The 24182-nt window shown below is 41.0% G+C and overlaps 1 protein-coding gene across 5 annotated transcripts in view; it reads left to right on the top strand.

The window, feature by feature from the left end:
* Window positions 1-24182, top strand: part of TACC2 (transforming acidic coiled-coil containing protein 2) — a 302620-nt gene that overhangs the window by 57702 nt on the left and 220736 nt on the right. For all 5 annotated transcript variants that reach the window (XM_078151015.1, XM_020979220.2, XM_020979218.2 and 2 more), the window contains one exon: window positions 853-1034. In XM_078151015.1, coding sequence (XP_078007141.1) covers window positions 853-1034 — 182 coding nt within the window. Of the gene's footprint in view, window positions 1-852; window positions 1035-24182 lie in introns of those variants that run through there.

Below are 24182 nucleotides of genomic sequence, written 5' to 3'. Positions count from 1 at the left end.
TTGGATAGAATCTAGACTCCAACTAATCAGGGAGAGACCCAGTAATTGGAAATAAGGTCCAGAGAGGGATCAAAACCAAAAGAATCATAAGGCATATGTCTCTTTGCCTACTGAAGCAGATTGGACAGATCTAGTTGGGCAACAGTTAACAAGATCTAGGAATGTCTGCTGTGATTGGGAGGAGTAGACAGGGAGCAGAGGTCTTGGTTTGCAGGGTCTAGAGCCTGGGAAGTCAGAGAGAGCACTGCTGAACAAAGTTGGAGAGCTCTCATCCTAGAAAATCAATCAATCAATCAGTCATCCAATCAATCAGTAAACATTTATTAAGCTCCTGCTATGTGCTAAACACTGTAGAAAGTAATTTAGTTTTGCCCTATTTTATACTCTCTTCTGTATATGAGGGCAGATAATTGGCACAGTGGATAAAGCTTGAGGCCTGGAGTCAAGATGATCTGAGTTCAAAACCACTTTCAAATACCCCCTGTGTGACCCTGGGCAAGTCACTTTACCCTGTTTGCCTCAGTTTCCTTATCTGTAAAATGAGCTGGAGAAGGAAGGGAAACCACTCCAGTGTCTTTGCCAAGAAAGAGCCAGACACAACTCAAGTGATTGAACAACAGCAGCACACATGGGGAGCCCTGAACCGATTGATCATAGGTAGGAGCTCAAAGACCTTTAAGTGACTCCTGGCTGCTACTGGGGGGTAAGAATAGAGAAAGCGGGATGACTTCCCATGTTGAAAGCTTTGTTCCATGCCAGCAGTGAGACCAGCGGTCTGCTGATGTCCTCTTCTCTCTTTATGCATTATTTAATTCCCTTTCATTGCTTTCCCCACCCTTCTTTCTGTTTCAGGGGGTGTCACCGATTCCTGCAGCAGAAGCAGCACAGTCTCCTGGAAATAATTATGATATAAAGCAGAAACAGGGGAAGACAACTGGAAACACTGGTAAAGGCAGTTACTCCCCTGGTGTCTGGCCAGCTACTGCTGTGCCCCATGCTGAAACTACACCGGCGTTACTGAGCAGTGACACCAGGTAGGAATACATTTTTAAGAAAGCCATAGTCATGGTGTGGTCTGGCATCTGACAGCCTGGATGCTTGCTGCTTAGATGAACCAAACCAACACCAGACAACCCATAGAAAAGAGATGAAAACCTCACTGCCCTTCACTTCTCTCTTTAGGATCAACTGGTGCCAGGGTATTAGAAAATGCAAGGCAAATAAGCACTTAATAAGTGCATACACTGTGCTGGGCCCTAGGGCTACAAAGATAAAAGGAAAAGCAGTCCAGAGAGGCAGCTAGGTGGCAACCTGAGTTCAAATCCAGCCTCAGACACTTGACACTAGCTGTGTGTGTGACCCTGGGCAAGTCACTACACCGATTGTCCCAGAAAGAAAGAAAGAAAGAAAGAAAGAAAGAAAGAAAGAAAGAAAGAAAGAAAGAAAGAAAGAAAGAAAGAAAGAAAGAAAAAGAGTTGAGGCCCTCAGGGAGAATATAGTCTGCTAGAAGGGAGTGTCTTCTTCTAGCCATCTAATAAATGTGCTAACTATAGGCTCTTATTCCCCGCAAGTCCACTTGCAGATAGACTCCTGAGTGCAGATCTTGAAATGTAAGATTGAGAAAATGAAAAGACCTTTCTAAAGTATCCACTTCCTGGCTTTCTTGCTGTCAGGGCTGTTTATTGCAGTAGACAGTTTATCATTTGGGTGGTAGACTCAGGCAAAGAATAAATGGCCAGGTGGGCTTGATAGGCATAGCCCAGAAATTGACTAAAATCCGGATTCTTTGATTTGTGCAGTCAGTTCTTGGCTAGGTTCAACACACCGAGACCATCCCTGATGACTCTTTTCCCAAGAGGCTGGCCACATGCGGATTTGCTCGACTCTGGGGCTTTGCTGTTTCCTTTGCTATGTGACACTATCGAAAACAGGAGATTTTTCGTCCTTAGGTCTAAAAGAACACTGTGCCATAGCCATTCCCAAAAGATGCTAGCCACAGCAGCTCTGCAAAGAGGTTCCAATTTGGGGTTTTGGCTGCTCAAAATAAATGCAATTGACTACAGGTGTTTGGAAATCGCAACCTCCCCCTTCCCTCCCCCTCATTTTCTGCAAGTGGCCAACATGACTCATTATGTGATTTAGCTGTGTGGTTTCAGGAGGAGGGACTGGCTACTCTCTTGGTATGAGTGGAAGATTTTTGCAGGGAAATGGAAGCAACTGAGATTCCGAGTGTTGTTGTCCCAGAGAGGAAACCAGCCTTCCCAGAATGGTGTCACTTTTCACCCTTCTCTTCTACTTGGGGTTTCCTTTCCCCCTTTTTCCTTTTTTTAGAGTGCTTTTTAGCACTAATAACTACATGGTGTTTTTAATTCCTGTTTTCAACCAGACAACTTAATTAGCTCAGTATGACCATGAAATTAATTAATGACTAATTTTTTTTGCTGAAATTTATGCATAACAGAAACCACCCTTGGCAGAGATCCAAGGTTTCATTCTTCTTTTCATGGTGGTTGAGAGAGTCCTTCAGCAGTTTATGGATCTGGGTTTTGGTTCTGCCTCACATCTGGAAGAGCGGTAGGAGCTAAGGTCCTTTACTTCTCATGACCCCAGACTCCATCACTTTTTTTTTCTCTGAAAGTTTTCCTCTTATTGAAATAGAAATGCAGTGGGAAGGAAGTCTCTTCCCATACTTGCCGAAAGAAGGAATTTCCTATTGCCAGATAGTAAATCCTTATCAACAAGAGATGCAAGCTATTGAATGCCTACTGTGTGCCGAGCACTGAGACTACGAGAACACAAGGGCAGACGCCTGATGTTAAACTCTTGAAAAACTAACAATCCGGTTGGGAAGATGTGGAAAAGGTGGCACAAGCTACCTTGTGTCATCAGACAATGACGTAGTGACCAGAACAGGCTTTTGAGCTTGTGTGCTGGTGTATGTGGCCGAATGAGCATAGACTGCAAATGGCTAATGAAGTGGACTCAGAATGATGCAGGAGGGCCAGAATGGGCTGAATTGCCTTGGGGGATCTGCAAAGTTCTCTTAGTGCCCCTCTCAAACTTCTCCCTGAAGTGAAGATTCCACTCTTAAATATTGATATTCTTCTAGTATTGTTGTTTGGCACTAAGTCATGGAATACTATCATCTCTGAAGAGCTGAAAATGAGAATCCTTCAAAGAACACGTCAGTCCTTACACATTGTTGAAGTGCTTCCTATGTGCCAGGTATTGAACTAAGTGTGTTACAGGCATTATTTCATTTGATCCTCACAACAACCCTTCCAGGTAGGTGCTATTATTATCCCCATTTTACAGATGAGGAAACTGAGGCAAATGGAGGTTAAGTGGCTTGCCCAGGGTCACCTAGATAGTAAATATCTGAGGTAGGATTTGAAACTCAGGTCTTTCTGACTTCAGGCTTGGGGCTCTATCTGCTGTACCACCTATCTACTTCCAAAGTGGAAGACAACGTATAAATAACTAGATTCATAGAAGACTCTCTCTGTCTCTCTGTCTCTGTGTCTCTCTATACAAACACAAATGTATGTATGTGTGTACATATATATACATATATATATATATATATATATATATATAGAGAGAGAGATATAGAGATAGATAGAGAGAAGAGAGAGGAGAGAGAGGGAGAGAGAGAGAGAGGGAGGGACAAAGACAAAGAGTGGGGATGGGGAGAAGCAAGAGAGGGAATGAGAGAGACAGAGAGAGAGAGACAAAGACAGAGTGAGAAGGAGAGGGGAGAAACAGGAAACAGAGACAGAAAGAGAGAAAATGGAAAGTAATCCTAGAGGGAAAGACACTAGAAACTGGAGGGACTAGGAAAGGCAAACTGTAGAAGGTGGGCTTTAAGTTGGGTTTTGAAGGATGCCAGGGAAGCTAAGAGGCAGAAGTGAGTAGTTAGAGCATTCCAGGAGTGGGGGGGACAGGCTGGTGCAAAGGGTGGGTGATGGGATGTCATGTGAGAGAAGGACAACTAGATGGGCCAGATAATAGAGTATGTAGAAGGAAGTAAAGTGTAAAAAGACTGGAAAGGGAGGGAGGGATCAGACTGTGGAGAACTTTAAGTGTCAGATAGAGGAGTTTATATTTCATTCAGCAGGTGATAAAGAGCCACTGGAGTTTTTTGGGGTTTGGAGTGACATGGTCAGACCAGCATCTTAGGAAAATCACTTTGGCAGCTGACAAGAGGATTGAGGAGAGACTTGAGGCAGGGAGACCAATTGGGAGGTGATTTCAATTTGTTGTTGTTGAGTAGGTTCACTTGTTTCAGAGATGTCTGACTCTTTGTGACTCTATTTGGGGTTTCCTTGGCAAAGATCCTGGAATGGTTTGCCAATTCCTTCTCCAGCTCATTTTACACATGAGGAAACTGAGGCAACAAGGTTAAGTGACTTGCCCAGGGTCATACAGTTAGTAAGTGTCTGAGGTCAGATTTGAACTCAGGTCTTCCTGACTTCAGGTCCTGCATTCTATCCACGGCACCACCTAGCTGCCCCTGGTGACATTCCACTAGTCCAGGTCAAAAGTGCTGAGGGCTTGAACTTGAGTAGTGGTTGTAGGAGTAGAGAGAAGGTGACATATACAAGAGATATTGTGATGATAAAGAGCTGTGGAGTGGGCATGATCAGGCTGCACTATGTTACAAATAAGGAATGACCAAAGAGAAGCCATGGAAAGGCTGTGATCATGGAAATATGTCATCAGGAAAGAAGAAAATAAATTCTTGTGCTTACGTAGTGAAGGAGAAGTGATGACTGATAAAGATGCCCCACATGCTTCATGCATATCCCACACAAGGAAGACCCAGCACCTTGGACCTCTATGATGAACTAGTCAGAAGACATGGACAGGGATCACAGAGGATGAGCAGACCTGAGGGGCTGCAATCTGCATCACTGGAGTGAACCAGTGATATTGCTGAACTGTTTGAGTGGTTTGGATGAGCAAAGGCAAAAAGGAGCCAACCTATTCAGGGAACAGTGGATAGACCAGTGTGGCTTGGATGGGGGAGTTAAGTAGGAGAATGCTTAGAGATGAGTCTGGATAGGTGGATGAGGACCAAAATGGAAGCAAGGTGGCCTAGTGGAGAGAATGCTAAACTTGGTGTCCTGAGACGTTCTAATGTCAGGAGTTCAAATCCTGCTTCAGACACAGATTAGTTGGGTCATTTAACTTCTTTCAGCTTCAGTTTCCCCATCTATGACATGGAGATAATAATAGCATCTACCTCACAAGAGTATTGTGAGGATCAAATGAGATAACATTTGTAAAGTGCTCTGCAAACCTTAAAATGCTATATAAATACCAATTACTACTATTATTATGGGTAATAAACTTTAGCAAGCTTTGAGTGCTAAGCTAAGATGTTTAGACTTTATTATCCTATATGCAACAGGGGAGGCAGAAATGCATGCTACACTTAAATACGTAATTAACTAATATTAAGTTCATTATCCACAGTGCATTGGACGTATTGATTGAGGTAGGAACCAGAGACAGGGAGACATAACTATGCAATTTGGACATAACTGTGATGTTGGCCTAGATGAGGTCAGGGGAATGTGATTCCTAAGCATAATACTAATAACTGATATTTATATGACATTTTGAGGTTTGCGAAGCACTTTACTTGGCAAAGTAAACAATCTTATTTGATCTTCACAATACCCCCTAAAGCTGGCTATTATCGCCATTTTACAGATGAGTTCGTATCTTGCCGTCGATGCCCACTGCCTGTGTGACCTTGGCATATCACTTAATCTCTCCAGGCTTCAGTCTATAGAGTGAGGGTGTTGGAGAAGATGGGCTCTTGGACCCCTCCCAGTTCTTTAGCTATGCTTCTACGATCTTGTTTATAGTAAGCCCTACTTTAGGTTCTTTGAAGTTTAATAGCAAAATTAAATTTTGGATCACTGTGCTATTAGCTTAGTGACCCTAAAAAAAAATTCAAGTTAGGGGATAGAGGAAATTAAATTAAAAGGATTGAGCTTAGATCCAGAATTATAGTTTTTGCAGGTCATTTTCATTAGCTTTTAAAATAAAATCTATAGGTCTTTGGCCTTTTCGATTAAAGGCAGCTGGCTAACACAGTAGATAGAGCTCTGGGTCTAGAGACAGAAAGACTTGAGTTCAAATCCACATGCTGACACTTATTAAGTATGTATCCTGGGCAAGTCATTTAACCTCTGTCTGCCTCAGTTTCCTTAACTGTAAAATGGAGATAATAATAGCACCTACCTTTCAGGGTTGTTGTGAGGACCAAATGAGGTAGTGATTACAAAGCACGGAGCACCATGCCTGGCACATAGTTATTGTTGTTATTGTTAGTTATTAGTCATTGTTATTATTGTTATTTCATGGTTTAAAGGTAGCCAGCTGATATATTGGATGAAGCACTGTTCTGGAGTGAGAACGACCTGAGTTCAAATCTAGCCTGTGACAATTATTAGCTGTGTGACTCTGGACAAGTCATTTGACCGCTATCTGCCTCAGTTTCCTCAACAGTAAGATGGGGATATGCTATTATGCATCTGCCTCTTGAGGTTGTTATGACAATCAGATGAGATGTTTGTAAAGCATTTAGCACGGTACTGGCACATAATAGGTGCTTAATAAATGTTTATCCTCTATTGCTTAATGGGCAATTAAACCAAACATTTCTGGTGGCCATGGTGTAGTGAGAAAAGCAATGGATTTACAGCCAGAAGACCTGGATTCAAAGTCATAGCTTTTCCACTTGCTAACTATTTAACCTTGGGCAAGTAATTTAACCTCTCTGGGCCTCAGTTTCCCTCTCTGTAAAACAGAAGTAAAAATGGTTGTGCTATACAGGGTGGTTGCAAAGAAAGCAATAACATTCTATATAGATGTCAGTTGCTGTGTTTGAACTTAGCATAGTTGGACTGCATGCCTAACCCCAGACAGCTGTCATGCAATTTGTCACAAGGTAGCATCGTGTGGGTAGATCAACTCCAACTCATTCTGACTCTTGTAAAACAGAATCAAAACCAATGGTAGGTCAGTCGTCTTTGCATATGAAAGATAACATTATTTATCATCAATCCTGAAGAGACAGATATGTTATTTCCTGCCTTAAAATGTCCTGAATACTAGGATATCAGCCATTCCTGTATTGGGTGGTTGTTTCTTTCTCTGTCCTGAAATAGAATCATAATGACTTTTCAGTATGCCAACATGTCGGTGTGTTGATAACTTTGTTTATCCACAGATGTTTCTATGTAGCAGAATCCAGAAAGAGAATCCGATCCGGTGCCAGGAAACTGGTCTTTGGTCACCAGCTAGTTGAGTGACCTTCAAGGGCAGCGGGGATTGGGGGGAGAGTGACTCAGCCTCTCTGATTCTTCATTTCATCATCTTTAAAGTGAACTTGCTAGAATCTCTCTCAGCTCTGACGTTCTAAAGGCTGTATGTCTCTGGTCTCAGGAGGCAGAGGCAGAGTGTGTTCCTTGTTAGCCCGGCTTCCAATCTGCTTATTTGTGGGGTGCTGTTATGATTACAACGGACTCCATCTACTTTTAATCGTAATTTCTAGATTCCACTTAGCTCCAGGAAAAAATGATGGCGTATGCTTATTAAAGTCATCACCATGACTTCTTATAGAAGAATTTTCTTTTATAACAAAAACGTTATGGTGTTTTGGAGTAGCCACATCTTAAGAGGGAAGAAAGGAAGGACACATGAAAAATGCAAAATGACTTGAGAACAAAATAGGGCTTCATATGAAAAGGAAGGATATTTCTCAAACCATTTGCAGGGTGATTGACATGTTTAGCCAGTGCCTGGCACATAGTAGGTGCTTAATAAATGTTAATTGAATTGAAAATGTGTAAATTCAGTCTATCATCAGAAGCCAGTCTATAAATGAAATTTCTCAGTCCTAGCAAAATCAAAACAAAACAAACAACCCCCTCCTCCTGCCAAAAAACAAAACCAAACACCTAAAATATGATCTGGGTTATGAAATAGCAAGTCTGGCCCAATGGACTAAGACAGGGCTCGAGGCCACATGTGGCCCTGTAGGTCCTCAAGTGCAGCCTTTTGACTGAATTCAAACTTCACAGAATACATTTGTGAAATTTGGATTCAGTCAGGGGTCCACATGTGGCCTTGAGGCTGCAGGTTCCCCACCCCTGGGTCACTAAAAGAAGCTTTTTATAAATGCCCAGCATTTTCTTAAGCTGCTCATTTCTACCCCTCCCTGACACTCTTCTAAAATCCCTGCTCCACGCCCATACTCCTGACATGCCAGGATGTGTCAGGATGGGATGGGGTGGGACTTGGCCTCCACCCCTCCCTGTCCTGCGGCTGACTCACTAACACCCCCAACAGGAAGTAAGCACTCCCAGAGACCAAGCTCTTTGGCGTGACTTTTATGAGTGAGAAGATGCTGTCCTTAAGAGGAAGGGCAGTTGGCTCTTGGTGCTGGTTGTAGAAAAATATATTGTATAACTCATACATCCATGCTGCTTCTGTGAGGGATCTGTATTTGAAAATATGAGAAACTTATATTGAGTAAAGCCTAGCAGGCCTGCCTAGCAAGTCTAGATAGCAGTGCAGTCTTCAAATCCAAAATCCTCCCATAATAGACCCTTAAGATGGGGCTATGATAAAAAATACTGCTTTGTCCCAGCCAATGAAATCCTTTTTTGGGTCCCAGTGTTGAGCAGATCCCCATTTCCCCCTGAGAAGAGCAATCCAGACCTTTTTTAGAACGCCAAGGATGGTCTTCTAAATAATCCTAATAATCTAATTAGCTTTTCACCAGTAACCAGTCTTTTGGATCTTTAGTTCCTAAGTAACACAAACAACAGCAGCAGCAACAGCTAGCATTTAGATAGCATTTTAAGGTTTACAAAGCACTTTCCAAGTTGGGCCTCACAACAACCCTGTGAAGTAGGTACCATTTGTTGTTGGGTTGTTTCAATTTTTTTCATGACCCCGCTTGGGGTTTTCTTGGCAGACGTATTGTAGTGGTTTGCCATTTCCTTTTCCAGCTCATTTTGCAGATGAGGAAACTGAGGCAAACAGGGTTAAGTGACTTGTCTAGGATCACACAGCTAGTAAGTGTCTGAGGCGGGATTTGAATTTGGGTCTTCCTGACTTTAGTCTCAGCACTTAATCTGCTGCACCACCTAGCTATCCAGGTACTATTGTTACCCCCATTTTACAGATGAGGAAACTGAGGCTGACAGCAATTAAGTCTAGCAAGTGAGTGTCTCAGGCTGGATTTAAACTCAGTTCATCCTGACCCTTTCTTTCACCTTATAGTATGGTAAGTTTTAAAAGACTATAGCTGTATAGAGTGAGGAGTCCTTCACTTTAGCATAGTATTTGAAAGACAACAGAGTGTGGGGGTCAAAGCACTGAGCCTCAAGTAAGCAAAGGTGTTTTTGAATCCTGATTCTCCTATTTGCTGTGTTACTTTGGGCAAGTCACTTAACCACTCTGAGGCTTTTTTTTTTGCTTTTTGGTGAGGTAATCAGGGGTAAGTGACCTACCCAGGGTCACACAGCTAGTCAGTGTCAAGTATCTGAGGCCACATTTGAACTCAGGTCCTCCTGACTCCAAGGCTAGAGCTCTATCCACTGCGCCACCTAGCTGCCCTTTTCTGAGGCTTTTTTTTAAAACTGAGAGAATAATATTCACATGTCATGAGAAAAGTCCATTCCACAAGCATTTATTGTGTCTATCATGTCTAGGCAAGCATTTTCTAAGCCTAAAAGTTTGATAGAAATGTGAGGTGCTATCTTTACTTAAAAGACAAAGTAGTTAATGTTGATTATATAATTTTTCCTATAGGAGAAATTCCAAATGGGTTTTAAAGGATTAAATTAAATGCCTGAAAAAGTTTTCTTATTATTATGCTAGAGGTCCAGTGAGAGGCTGGACAACACCTGATGTCCCGTAGACATCTTAAGTGCAACATGTCCAAAGGAGAAAGAATATTTCCCCCAAACTCACCCTTAGGTCCTACCTCAAAGAGTTGTTGTGAGGATCGAATTTGATGATATTTGTAAAGTGCTTAGCACGGTGCCTGGCTCATAGTGGGTGCTTATTAAGTCCTTATTTCCTTCCCTTCCCTGTTCCACGACACTTCCCCATTTCTGTTGATAGCTCCCAGGTGTAAAACCATGGCTTCTTCCTAGACTTTTCCTTCTCTTTTAGCTTCTGTACTAATTAGGTGTCAAGTCTTGTTGATTCCAACTCTGCAACTTCTTTGGAATCTGAGAAGTGATTATTAATAACCAATGATTTGGGGAGTTCCAGAGTTCCCCCTTTTTCTAAAGTCCTCAGCCTCTGAAGCACAGGATTGATGATATAGCAGATAGGATTAACCTTCTCCTCAATCTAGGTATTGCTACCCCACCCAACCTTATTAGGAATTTAATCTAAAGTGAAACTCCTGGCCCATTGTCTTCTGCTCTGGCTTGGGTAGGGGATATAGATTCTTTGTCTAGATTTCCCTGGGGGAAATTTGAAAGTGTCATAATCAAAGGAACATCCCCAAGCCCCTCATTAGAATAGGTCCACCTATCATTGTAATATTCATTCTCTCTCATTAATTGTTAACCAATCAGAGTTGATTGGTACCCTCAGGAATACCCACTCTTCCAAGGGCATATAAACTATGAGCCCCACCACTATGATTGGTCTATGGCATTCCAGAGTGTCACTGACCCTTTTATTAATAAAATGCTAGTATTATTAATAAAAGTATTAGGTACCCAGAAATTCTGTATCTCCAACTTTTTAAACATCTCACATCAGTCCCTTTGTTTTCACTCACAAAATCTCTTGTTCAGTTGTTTCAGTCATGTCTGACTCTTTGTGACCCCATCTGGGTTCTCTTGGCAGAGATAGTGGAGTGGTTTGCCATTTCCTTCTCCAGTTCATTTTACAGATGAGGAAACTGAGGCAAACAGGGTCAAGTGATTTGCCCAGAGTCACTTGGCTAGTATGTATCTGAGGCTGGATCTTCTTGACTCCAGGCCCTATGCTCTATTTACTGTGCCACTCAGCTGCCCCCTCTTCCCAATAGAGATAGGCAGTTCTAATTTTATTGTCACCCTCCTTCTATACATAAATTGAATAAAGTTTAGTGGGTTCATATGATTTGCCCACAGATTGCAACTGATAGAGAATGGACTTAAACCTAGGTTTTCTGACTTTTCTTTCCACTAAATCACTCGTTCTTTCTATCTAAATATGAATGAACTATGCAAAGAAGTCATGCTGGTCTTCAGAAAAAAATTTCAAAACAAATCAAATCTGGGTCACCTCTTCTTTCCATCTTCCCATTCTTACCACATACTCCAAACCTTTTCATTTCTCTTAATCATGAGAAAGAATTCAAAATATTCACAATAAAGTAGAAATGACTGATAACAGCTTAACTCTCCTGAGAATATGACTATATAACCAAGGTCAAAGCTTTAAGCCAAAGGAATGAGGCTGCCTTCTATTGGAATTTCAGGCATCAGCCAGCAGGTGGGGAAGGTATTTGGCAAGCCTCCAAACCTTCCTATGGTTTCTGAAAAGTCAGCCTTGTCCAGAGCAGCCAGAGACATTTGGCAATCTAACTTTCTAAAGCATTTTCCAGGATTAGGAATCAATATTTTATACTGTCTTATGCAGGTCATATTGTAAATATGATCTCAGAAGTTCCTTAAAGTCAGACATTTGGTTCCTGATTCATATATCCTTTTTAAAAAACATAGAAAAAATTGATGGAAACATGGAAGAGATCCCAGTGATAAAACACTCTCAGACTAACATGATAATCTCTCCAGTGCATGGCAGGAATGGCATGCCATTTTGATATATATTATTCTCAGAAAGTTCATGTATGGTGCCTTTAGGAGCCTATAATGGTAATCCTAAACCTTGGGTGAGATAAGTGTCTTTTTGTTGTGTGTGTTTTCTTTTCTTCTGGCCCTACCTAGGGTAGTGAGAGTGGTATATGAGTAGTTGACTTAAAAAGAGATCCCCACTCAGTAGCTGCATCTAAGTATCTTTTAGCCAATCTGGATGTTAGTGAACATGTAAGTTCACAGTTCTCTACTCTGGATAGGAATTGAGATGCCCAACCGGATGAAAAAATAACAGCCTTGGAATTATTAGATAAGGGTGCATGCAGCATATTCAACCTTCACAGTTTGCAAATTTCCTTATAGGTTCCCAATATAATTTAGAAACTGTACTTCTCCTGGATAGAGAGAGGCAGCAAGCTTAAGAATTCCCATCCCAAACGTATAACCAAGTTCTCAGCTCCACATAGCTAGTAGACATGGTTTTAAGTCTTATTTTTGCTTCTGATATGACTTGGGCAAGTAGTGTTGCCTCTCTGGGCCTCAATTTTCTCATTCGTAAAGGGAGAGGCTGTTGGAGGACTGGATAGCAGGCCAGTAGCTGTGCAACCACAAGCAACTCATTTAAATTTCTCGGTATGCCAGATTATAGTATAATATATACTATACCAAAGTATAGCATGTACTATAGTGTATAGTATATATTGTACTATACTACAGCATCTGTACATTATAGCATAGTATATACTACATATAGTATGTACTATACTATAATATAGTATAGTATATAATAATATATAGTATATAATATAATATAGTATAGTACAGATTCAGTATCCCTAAGACTATAAATTATAGAGGAATTCTTGATTTAAATGGTAGAGAGAGTTTCCATACCAGAAGTTTTTTATGTTGACCAAATCATATATTTGGACAAACAAAGCAAAACAAAAATAAGGGAATTAGACCAGCTGATTTCTAGTCTATGTTTTCAGCTGGTTTACTCAGTGACTTCACCTTAAAGAAATAAGCAAATTGTTGTAGAACCGGGCCTCTGAGCCTCAAAATTGGTGAAATTCTATTCGACTTCATGCTGGCACTGGATTGGATGCCAGGTTAGTCCCAAGCGGAGAAGGGAGGCCAAGTAGGGCTGCTCTCCTTCCCCGATTCTGCTGCGTGTCACGAGCACAGGTTACTTGAGAGCCCAGTTCCAGCCCCACTGGGCTGGAAGCACTGAGGATACAGCAGTGAAAAGAATGTTCCGAAAGCCTCAGTTGGTTTGGAGAGCCAGGAAGGGATGTTATCTCATTCAAACCGGCTGACAGTTTCAGCCTTGTCACTGAGTACAGCCCCAAATGAGGGCATTGGAAAGAGCTGCTTGGGAAATCCAGCTTGGAGCAAGGGAAACATTTGCCTGCTCCCCTCACTTCCTTTCAGAGGCTGCAGGCTGGCATGCAGCTGTTCCAAGCCCTTGAAACAGCTGAACTCTCCCACTGGCAGCAGGCTCATTCTTTACATAACTCCTCCTAACAATAGCGACTGGACAGGCCGAAGAAACATTCAGCTGACTGTTTAAATTCCCACTTGCCTGGTGTACGTCTCAATGTTTTGGTTTGGTTTGGTTTTTTTATACTAACTTGAAACAGAAATGTCCCTTTTTGCTAAGCCTCTTATTTAAAAAAACAAAACAAAACACAACAAAGCAGAAAATCCCCCTTTTAGGCTTTGCTGACCGTTCTTTTGGCCTCTTATGGGGAGGAAGTCTAAAGAGAACACAGGAAAGAAGTGATGTTTTTCACTGAAGAGCTTTTCAATGAAGCTGCCTCAAAAACATTTTGACTCTAGAGTCAGCGACCTTTTACGGTCTCAGAAGTCATCCTTGGTATCAGTTCATTTTCCCTGCACTGTTCTTATTTCACCCTCTGCAGTCTTGGAGAAAGGGGGTCAGGGAGCCCCAAAACCGGAGGAGAGTCAGGGCCTGGAAGAGTTGGAAGGGATTTTAGCAACCATTTAGTCCAAGATTTTTATAGATGAAGACACTAAGGCCCAGAGATAGGAAGTAACTTTCTCAAGACCACAGAGCTGCTAAGTGGTGTACTGGGGAGTCTCTGACCTTTAACTAAATTGCTCTGAACTAATCTATTTCCAGACACGTTCCCATTTAGATAGGCAAAAAATACCTCATTGAATATTATGGGAAGTGAAGAACTTGATTTTTGTCTTTATTCAGTTTATGAGAAAGAGGGAGGTGATGAGGATTTAGGTTTATATGATACTTTACAATTCTAAAGAAAGTGTGTTTCACGAAACATGATCTCATTTGTTCCCCAAACACTCCAGAGAGAATAGCAGTCCTGACCTTATCTCCATTTTAAGAATGCTAGCGCAGGCTTATCTAATGCCTCACAGCTGATGTAGCACCTTCCCCAGTATAATTCTGGGAGCTTGACCTGATGACTGTTATTATCCACTTTGGATAATTAAGGAAACTGAGGCTTTTAATGATTGAAGGAAAAGTTACTTGGGGGAGGGGAGTTGGAGCCAGAACTTGACCCTGGGGTCCTCTGTCTCAATATTCAGAGCTCTTTCCATTACCCCAAACTGCCTCTGTTTTTTACTGCATGATATGGTTTGTGCTCACATTACAGGTTGAGCTATGGTTTCTTTCATTTTTTTTTTGTTTTGTTGTTAACCTACAGGGGAAAACAAATTCATTGATTCTGGTTAACAAAAGACATTAACTTTTTTACAATTTCCTTAATAATTTCCTCCTTGGGGCGCACACAGAATGAATGGTGACCCCCATTCTCACAATGTCTGCTGTGTTGTGGAAGTAAGTTAGAAAACTTTGGGTCACAGGAACATGGCTGGTCATCAACTCTACTCTATCCCTTTTGTTTTATTGATAAAGAAATTGAAACCCAGAGAAATTATATGATTTGCCCAAGGTCACACAAGCAGTGGTAAGTGACAGAGCTGGAATTTGATTCCAAATCCCCTAAACTCCATTCCTTTCCCATTGTACTGCACTGTGGAGCTCTATGAGGAGAGGTAGTCAGCCGTATGCCTGACACTGGCCTGAAAGACTCCTTGTAATGTCCCCAAAGCCCCTAACTTACTTCCAGGGAGTAACTTGAGGAGGAAAGACTTAGCAACTATAGTATCCTTGGTAAAAACAAAACAAAAACAACCCAACAATGATGACCTTTATTTTGAGGAAGGAGAGCCAAAAAACCCTCGTTCCTGACGCTCTGAGTATAGGCTGGCTGTGCTGAGAACAGGTGTCAAACACTTCCTTATGTCAGGAGATTTCATCGTGCCCTTGGCCAGTAGAGAGCCTCACACACCTTAGTAGACAGCTTTTATGAGTTAGTGTGAGCAAAACAATTCATTACCTTTTTATTACTGCCTGTGTATAGGTCATTGTGAGTAATGGTCATCTCCCTGTGCCCAGTATGTGTTTTTCCATTGTCCTTTTGGTTCCCTGCAATTTTGATTATTCTTAGCTGCATCTGGGCCAGTAGAAGGCTGTGGGGTGTAGTGTCTTTGGAATCAAAGGGTCTGGGTTCAGATGTCACACCTGATGCTTATTACCTTTGTGACCCTGGACAAATCACTTAAACTCGAAAGAAGGAAGAAAGGAAGGAAGGAAGAAGGAGAGAAGGAAGGAGGAAAGAGGGAGGGAAGGAGGAAGGGAGGAAGGAAGGAAGGAAGGAAAAGAGCACTTATCAAGTACCTACTAATTGCCAGGTACTGTGCTAAGTGCTTTGTACAAATATTTTCTCATTTGACCCTCACAACAACCCTGGGAGGTAGGTGCTATTATGATCTCCATTTTATAGATGGGAAAACTGAGGCAAAGAGAGGTTACGTGACTTGCCCAGAATCACACAGCTAGTAAGTGTCTGAGGCCACGTTTGAACTTGGGTCCTTCCAACTCAAGGACCAGTACTTTATCCATTGTGCCACCTAGTTGCCCCATAAGATTTAATATTTACACCATGCAATCTGTGATACCATAATAATTTCATAGCTTACAAAATACTGACTGGTGTTTTCTGTGCTTTTAGTTTAGAAGAGACTGCATTGTTATGTCTTGGGGAAAAAAAATCCTTTAAAATTGAACCAAATGAACCACACGTTGGGAGAGACCACAAAGCGCAGTCTCTTTTTTTCTTTTTTTCTTCCTTCCTTCTCCTTCCTTCCTTCCTTCCTTCCTTCCTTCCTTCCTTCCTTCCTTCCTTCTTTTCTTCTTCTTCTTCCTCCTCTTCCTCTTCTTCTTCCTCTTCTTCTTCTTCCTCCTCTTCTTCTTCTTCTTCCTCTTCCTCCTCTTCCTCTTCCTCTTCCTCCTTTTCCTCTTCTTCCTCTTCCTCCTCTTCCTCTTCCTCTTCTTCTTCTTCTTCTTCTTCTCCTTCCTCTTCCTCTTCTTCTTCTTCTTCAGAAGTTTAGGAATAATATCACAGGAATCCTATAATATTAGAGCCAGAAGGGTCTTACAGGTCATCTAGTCCTATCCTATTGCTTTAGAGAGGAAGAAATTAAGACCCAGAGAAAAGCTACGAGTCTGAGGTCACCCTACTGGGTTAGGCTACCAACTCACTAACAGAAGGTCAATTAGCATGTTTGAGTTCATGGCCTTTTTATTTAGAGGACTTGCTACTCACACATTTAATGGGTAAGCTGAGTCACCCTGAGCCTTAACCCTTTGGTAGCTTCTCTGAAAATGTCATAAAAACTGAGCTTTCGTAGGGAAGAAGTACGTTTTTACTACAACCATGAGGCAGGAAGCAGAAAGGGCTATACCTCTGGACGTTTGTCAGACTCAGATAGAGATGAACTAGAAATCCAGTTGTGATCCTCCTACCTAGGATTTTATGAACCAACAGAAACACATGAAGTCCCTTCACCCCTGCCCTTCTTTCCTCTAAACAGTGCCTCTTCAGTGCTGGAGGGATTCAAATTTTTTTTTCAACCATTCAGAGACTTACTATTCAGCTTCTACCCTGCTATAGATTATCTAGGCCTTTTGCTTTTCTCTTGTTGATTTTTGATTTTCAGTCTTTAGTTAAACCACTGGGCTCCTTTATTTGTTCCTGGAAAAAGACACAGGAAGGAGGTAGTTCAGACCGTTGGCTAAAATAAAACTTTATTGTTTGGGGAAGCTAGGTGGTGCAGTGGTCTGGGAATCATGAAGATTCATCTTACTCAGTTCAAATTGGGCCTCAGACACTTACTAGCTATGTGATCATGGGCAAGTCACTTAACCCAGCTTGCCTCGGTTTCCTCATCTGTAAAATGAGCTGGAGAAGAAAATGGCAGACCACTCCAGTATCTTTGCCAAGAAAATCCCAAATGGGATTATGAAGAGTCAGAAATGACTGAAAATAAAAAGACAGTAGTCTGCATTTTTTCCTGCCTCCTTATCTTTGTTCAGTGGTTATATGTGCCTAGAATGTCTGTTTCCAATCCCACCTCCACTGTGTCTTTTAATATACCCAATTCAAATGCCACCTCCTCCATGAGGTCTTTTCTCTTCCAGCCCTCTGCCAAGTTGGTAATGATCTTCCTGCCCAGACTTTGCATCTGTCTTATGTATTTCTATGCGTTCAAGTTATTTGAATATGTGTGTGTGTGTGTGTGTGTGTGTATATATATATTTCCCTACTAGAATGTAAGTTGTATGATGACAGGAACCATATCTTACTTAAATTTGAATCTCCCTCAGCAACTTAGCACAATGCCCTATAGATTGAGTGCCTAATAAATAAAATTGGGTGCCTAAATAAATAAAAAGTAATATTGAATGCTTTGTTGGGAAGAGGAGGGATGGCAGTTCGTGGCTGTAGTATCTAGAAGGCTAGACAGAATCGTCAATACTTTCAGATTCTGGGGACAACTTCTCCCACTATCTAGTTGCTGAGTGTCAACAAGTACTTCCATTTTGACCTCTCAACTTTGTTGTAGTGATGCTGGGTGCTTTGTCTCTCCTGAGCGTCTGTGAGTTGAAACTGGATTTTAAAATCTGGCTGAGTCCTATAGCACTGCCAAGGTCAGCAGAGTCCCCAGGCGTCTTCTGACGGAGCACTGTTTGGACAAGTGAGAGCCTGTGGATTTTTAATTGAATCCAGTTTGTCAAGATTTTTGAAGACCTTTCCACAGAAGTTCCTCCCTCCATTAAATATTAAGTTTTAATAGCATACGGAAATTTTCTTGGCCCTATCAACAGGGCAAGATTCTTTTTCCCCCTTTGGCATTTATTTTAGGGGAGGTAGCTCATGTCCTGATGTATGTGTTAACTGAAGGCATATATTTGTCCTGTCAGTCAAAAACACACACTAAGTACCTCATTGTGAGCCAGGCTCTGAACTAGGTTCTTAGGAAAATAGCAGAGAAATAGCATATGAATGGGCAGCTAGGTGGCATGGTAGACAGAGTGCCAGGCCTGGGATCAGAAAGACCTGAGTTTAAATCTGGCCTCAGACGCTTACTAGCTGTGGGACTTAACCTTCTTTGCCTCAGTTTCCTCATCTACAAAATGAGCTGGAGAAGGAAATGGCAAACCACTGCAGTGTCTTTACCAAGAAAACCCCAAAGGGGGTCGTGAAAAGTTGGACACAATTGAAAGAATGAACAACAAAAACCTATGTATGTAGTCTTTTCAAGATTGTGAAGATCAAATATATGAAGGATATCAGAGTATCTCTGTGACAAGGCAGAATCAGTATTACAGCATATGGTTTAACTTTAAGGGGATTGAAATGACCTCCTATCCCAAAATATATCTGAAATGTTTATATCGATCCTTCCTTGATCTTAAAGAAAGGGGCCAAGGAATGTAATGGAGAGATTGAGAACCACAAAGATGGAGTGTGAGTCTCAAATCTCCCCTTGACTAACTGTGTGGCCTTGGACACGTCCTTTTACCTCTCTTGGTCTTACTCCCTCTGTTAAATGTGGGAGTTGAAATAAACTGAAGATTTTTAACCTCTTTTATGTCTCAGCCCCTTTGGTAGTCTGGTGACAGCTATGTACCCTTTCTCAGAATAATGTTTTTAAAAGCACAAAATTAACTACATGGGATTGCAAAGGAAACTGATTATATTGAAAAACAGTTATCAGAACATAAAAGAAAAACCCCACCAAGTTTATGGACCCCAGGTTAAGATCCCTGGAACACAGGATTTCTGAAGTTCCATTTCAGTTCTAATCTGATTAAAAACCCTTGTTGGATTTAGAAGTCACACATTAAGCCATTTATCAGCCATAAATATCCTAGCTCAAACTGGTTTTCATTGGGCTTGGTTCACTAATTTAGCAAACTTCTGAGATAAAGATACTTGATAGACAAGTTTTAATTTGGAGGGTGGGGAAACAGGGGGTGGGGTGGAGAAAGAAAGATCTAGAGCATGGAGTTCAATTAAATGCAACAAAGATTTATTAAAAACCTACTGTGTATAAGGTGAGAGGATTTGATGGAGTAGAAAGCTAGCCTCAAAGTCAAAAAGACTTGAATTCAAGTCTTTCCTGTGATGGATACTGGCTATATGACCCTAGGCAAGTCATTTCCTCACAGAGAGCACCCTATAGGGATAAAATAATTCTATTTCATATGAAAGGCACTGAGATTTACAATCAGGAAGGCTCATTGACCCTGCTATAGCCACAGAATAGATTGGAGAGAGAATTTACAAAAGATGAGTTCAAATTTATAAGAATTTATAAGATGAATTTCAGTTGATCAAGAGAAGGAATGAGAAATCTTCTCGTTTTGGGTAGCTGCTTCATTCAGTTTCTGGGCTCTACAGTCTCTAGATATCTGTACAGCAGATAAGTGACTTGCCCAGAGTCACACAGCTAGTAAGTATCTGAAGTGAGATTTGAACGCAGGAACATGAGTCTTCCTGACTTGAGGCCTGGTGCCCTATCCACTGTGTCACCTAGCTGCCCTGGCTCAAATGAGATAATGTATGCAAAATACCTTCTAAACCTTATAATGCAATATAGTTGTAAGCTGCTGTTACTATTATTACTACACACAAGTATGAAAGGCAACAGCACGAGGTGGTGGGTGCTGAGGTGGCCTAAAATCCAGGAAGACCTGGGTTTGAGTCCTGCCTTTGACACATATTGGCTGTGTCACCCTAAGCAAGTTGCTCACCTCTCACTGCTCTAGACAACTTTCTAAGACTATAAGCTATAGAGCAGGTGCCAATACACATTGGTAGGTGGAATTTCCCTAGCAAGGAATTCCTTATATCAATAAAAACAGAAGTCCAGCCCCTAACTCCATATACTCAAACATACAGACACACACACACACACACACACACACACACACACACACACACACACACACACATACATATACACACATACACATGTTATACAGCATCCTTAAAACTGACCAAAAACCTCATTCTAATTAATTTTTTTCCTCTAGAAAATGAGGGCTTTGGACTACATGTTCTTTAAGGTGCCTTCTAAAGCTATTTAAATGTGATGATGCTAATTATGTGTCTATATTACTCAATTGAATCAAAAAAACAATTTGTGGGATAATGTTACTACATCAAATGTGCTTATCATGACCTCATATGAGAGCTAATTCTAGGGATAACTTGTACTTATCTTATTCTAGCCTAGAAGACTTGTTGAGAATGTTCATGTTTGTTTACTGACTGGCACTTAAACATATGTTGAGAACTTATAGTGAGAAAACTTGGCGCATTCTGGGAAGATGGCGGAATAGGTCAGAAATTTCTGAGAAAACCCAGAGTTCTGGTCACCAGCCCTTTAGGAATGAATCTCCCTCATTGTTTCCAGTCAGGGTAGTTTTGAAGCTCTTTCTCTCACTTTTCACAGTCGAACTGAAAATTGGCTATGTTACCAGTAGTCTGTTTTTTGCTACTGGAAGTCCCTGGTTACTCCCAACTTATTTCCATTTATTATAGTGGTATTCTGATTTCATGGAAAAAGTTTGAAGGATGTGGTCCAGTCCTTGTATCGTCACAGACTTTATTCAAAAAGGGAATCCATTGTCAAGACTGAATGCCTTTCATTGTGATGTCTACCCGGCCCAGAAGAGTGCTCAGTTTTATTCTGTATAATGTCCTACCAACTTGAACACTGAGTTTAAATCACAGAAGCATAAAAGGACATTTTGTGGACTGTAATCAATGCACAGACCTAAACAGATTAGTTCTGAAAAAATTTTCCCCCTGGCAAATCTGGTCCTAGCTTTGACATAAATAGCTATTGAGACAAAACCAAGGAAATCACCAGCATCCAGCTCCCATGCAAGAAAATGTGGGCTCTTTTTCTTTCAAAGTTGCCCATTTATTGGCATGTTTGTGCCTAGATAATCTTTGATGATGTTGCATAACTTTTCAAGGTTCTAGAATGGAGTAAGTTTATAGCCTTGTTCCCTGAACAAGGCTATTTCAGCCAACCTTGACCATTTACCTACCTCAAGTGGATTTCTAGCAGAGAAATGGAAACGAATAGTGATTTGGCTTAGTTAATTGCCTGTACATCTCATGGGCTGGGTGATATTTGCATATTTATTGGTTGAAACTGACCTAAATGGGGATAGTCCATTTCTGAGTTACACATGGTACATCTCATAAACTACTTCAACTGTTCAATCATTAGTTTAATGAATAGGGTATAATTAAATTTATAGAGCTTTTTAAAATTGAAAATTCATGGGCTGAGATCAATGTGATTTAATCTGTAGAAAAATTCTTAGTAAATAGAGAGTGTCATAGAGAGGAAGGTTGCATTTCATGGAAACCTTGTTGATTGCTTGTAAGCCCCACTGGGACAGTCTGGTCCAGGATTCTTAACCTTTTTTTGTGTGCCTTGGTCCCCTTTGGCAATCTGGTGAAACTGATGGACCTCTTCTCAGAATACTGTTTTTAACTGCATAATTTTTTTAAAAATAGGATTACAAAAGAAATCAATACAAAATATTCTTTAAAAATTCATTGAATACTTAGAATCTATCCACAGAGCCCTTGAAGGTCTGTGGACCTCAGGTTAAGAACCTTTGGTCCAGTCAATAGCAAGTTCTCAAATGGCTTAGAGAGTATTTGCCCCACTTGAAGGTTAGTAGCTTCCCCTGGGTTCTTTTTTCATTGACAGTCATTTTGGAATATAAGGTATCAGACATAATTATCCCAATCTGATTCTTCCTCCCTTTCTCTTTCTGTAACTCTTTTTTATTTTTTTTTCAGTTTTGTTGATGCCTCAAAGAATGCCAAAATGGCAGATGAAGAAACGCTCTTCTCTTCCCTTGGCACTTTCCATCCTAAAAAGTAATGGGTAGCAGTGTTGTGACAAACTATGATAGTATTGTAGAATACTAGGAACTGAAAATTACTGATGACCAAGAAAGAAAATGACTTGTCCAAGATCATACAGGACAGGTATAGAGCCCAGGTCCCTTGATTCCCATTACAGGGCTCTTTCTTTTCTACTACCTATACTGTGATTGTGGAGCTGTGATACATAAAAAGAAACACCATTATTCTGATTTGAGCACACTTTACAGGTTAGCTTTTATATTTTGGATAGCACCATAGAAAAGTTTCATTTGTGTACAGATGCAAGTGCACAATTTGTGTTGCCCAGAATTCTTCCATTTTGGCAGTGACAGCGTCAAAGCAAAGTTTCACTCTGATAATATCTAAAAGAAGCCAGTTTCAGTATATGTACCTGGGTTGGTGTACAGGGGAGCTCATTAGCATAGACCATAGAGGCCTAGGTATAACTTGCTGGGACAGATTGGAGTTGTTTCATAGCTTTGAACTACTGTGTTTCTTACCCCACTGTCTGGGTCTGGAATTGTTTTCCCAGCTCAGGTGTAATACTACCCCACTGCCTTTTGTTAGACCTCAGTATTCACCTGCTGATGCAGGCTGGTTAGATGAACCCTATTGGGCTATCCTTCTCTTTCTTGAAACTGAGGGGTACCTCACTAATCTACCTACACTGGAAAGCTTGATCTCTACCAGGCAGTTATTCCTTGGTGCTGTGGCTAATCGTGCTTATTACATAAACGTCTTGCACCCATGACTGTACTTGGGGTTGCCACAGTCAAAAGGCCTGAGCAACTTTTAAATCTTTCCTGGTTGGTGGATACTCCAACACTCCTCTGTGTAGCAGGAATGGCCTGTTTTTCCTTGGTATGTATTTTGGCTAATAAAAAAGCCAATTTGAACCATTAGTCAGTGACTGATTGCTGCTGACATGTGCCTTAGTTCAGCTTCTAATACTTGGTAGCAAGATCCATAGCATGCAGCTAGCGTGGCCAGTTTATTCTGTGTGTATTTGAGCATGTTATAAAGAGCAGGTCACTTAAATTCTCGGTACCTGTTTCCTTAACTGTAGAAATGCAGGGGTTGGACTCAGTGACCTCTAAGTTCCTTTCCCATTCTGTGATCTGATGATTTAGAATGCATTTACTCAAATTTCCCTGTTGTTTTTCTCCTGGACGGCAACCCATAATGGTCTCAAGGAACCATATTCCTACTGAATCTAATGGACTTAACCAGAACATTTTGTCCTGATGGAAAAGTGCAGAAAAGTTACAAAAAGCTTAAAAAGATTGCCAAGGTATTGCATATGCTGAGCAACTTTTAAAATTACTATAAATCAGTGACTGATAATCTATGTATAGATCATCTCCAGCAAAATTTTTGAGTTCCAGCACAATCTCTCCCTGATTCCTAAGTGTCTTTGAGTCTTAGCTCTGCTACTTATTACTTTTATGACCTTGGTCATTATTTGTAATAATAATAATGATAACTTATATTTCAGAGTGATTTAAGATTTATAATGTACTTTTCCCACCATATTTTTGTTTGGTCATAATAATATTATTAGCTCCATTTTACAAATGAGGAAAGTGAGGTTCAGAGAGGAAGTGGTTTTTCTTTGGTCAGAGAACCAGTAAATATTAGCATCAAGTCTCCTGACTCCTCACTTAATGTTCTGCCTGCTGTCCTAGGCAGGACTTCAGGTCCTTCATCTATAAAAGGAGCATAATAATACCTTCCAAACTTATTCCACATGTAGATTTTGTTTTTGGTCTGTACCTATAGTTTTATTGATGTGGGGAATTCCTAGCACAGAGTCTACATTTCTCAATGAAGATTGGTGAATGTTTAGTCTTAAAGAGTTACCTGGTGTGGAAGAGGGTAAATGATTTGCCTAGGGACACACATCAGTATGTGTCAGAGAGTAGACTTGAACTCAAGTCATCCTGACTGCAAGGCTAGCACTCTATCCACAACAGCATGCTTCCCCTCACACAAGTGGATATTTGTTTTAAAG

This window comes from Phascolarctos cinereus, unplaced genomic scaffold (genome assembly GCF_003287225.1).
Source record: "Phascolarctos cinereus isolate Bilbo 61053 unplaced genomic scaffold, phaCin_HiC Scaffold_3;HRSCAF=262, whole genome shotgun sequence".
Lineage (NCBI taxonomy): Eukaryota > Metazoa > Chordata > Mammalia > Diprotodontia > Phascolarctidae > Phascolarctos > Phascolarctos cinereus.
Note: the sequence above shows the minus strand (reverse complement) of the source record. Positions and strands in the feature narration are given on the sequence as shown.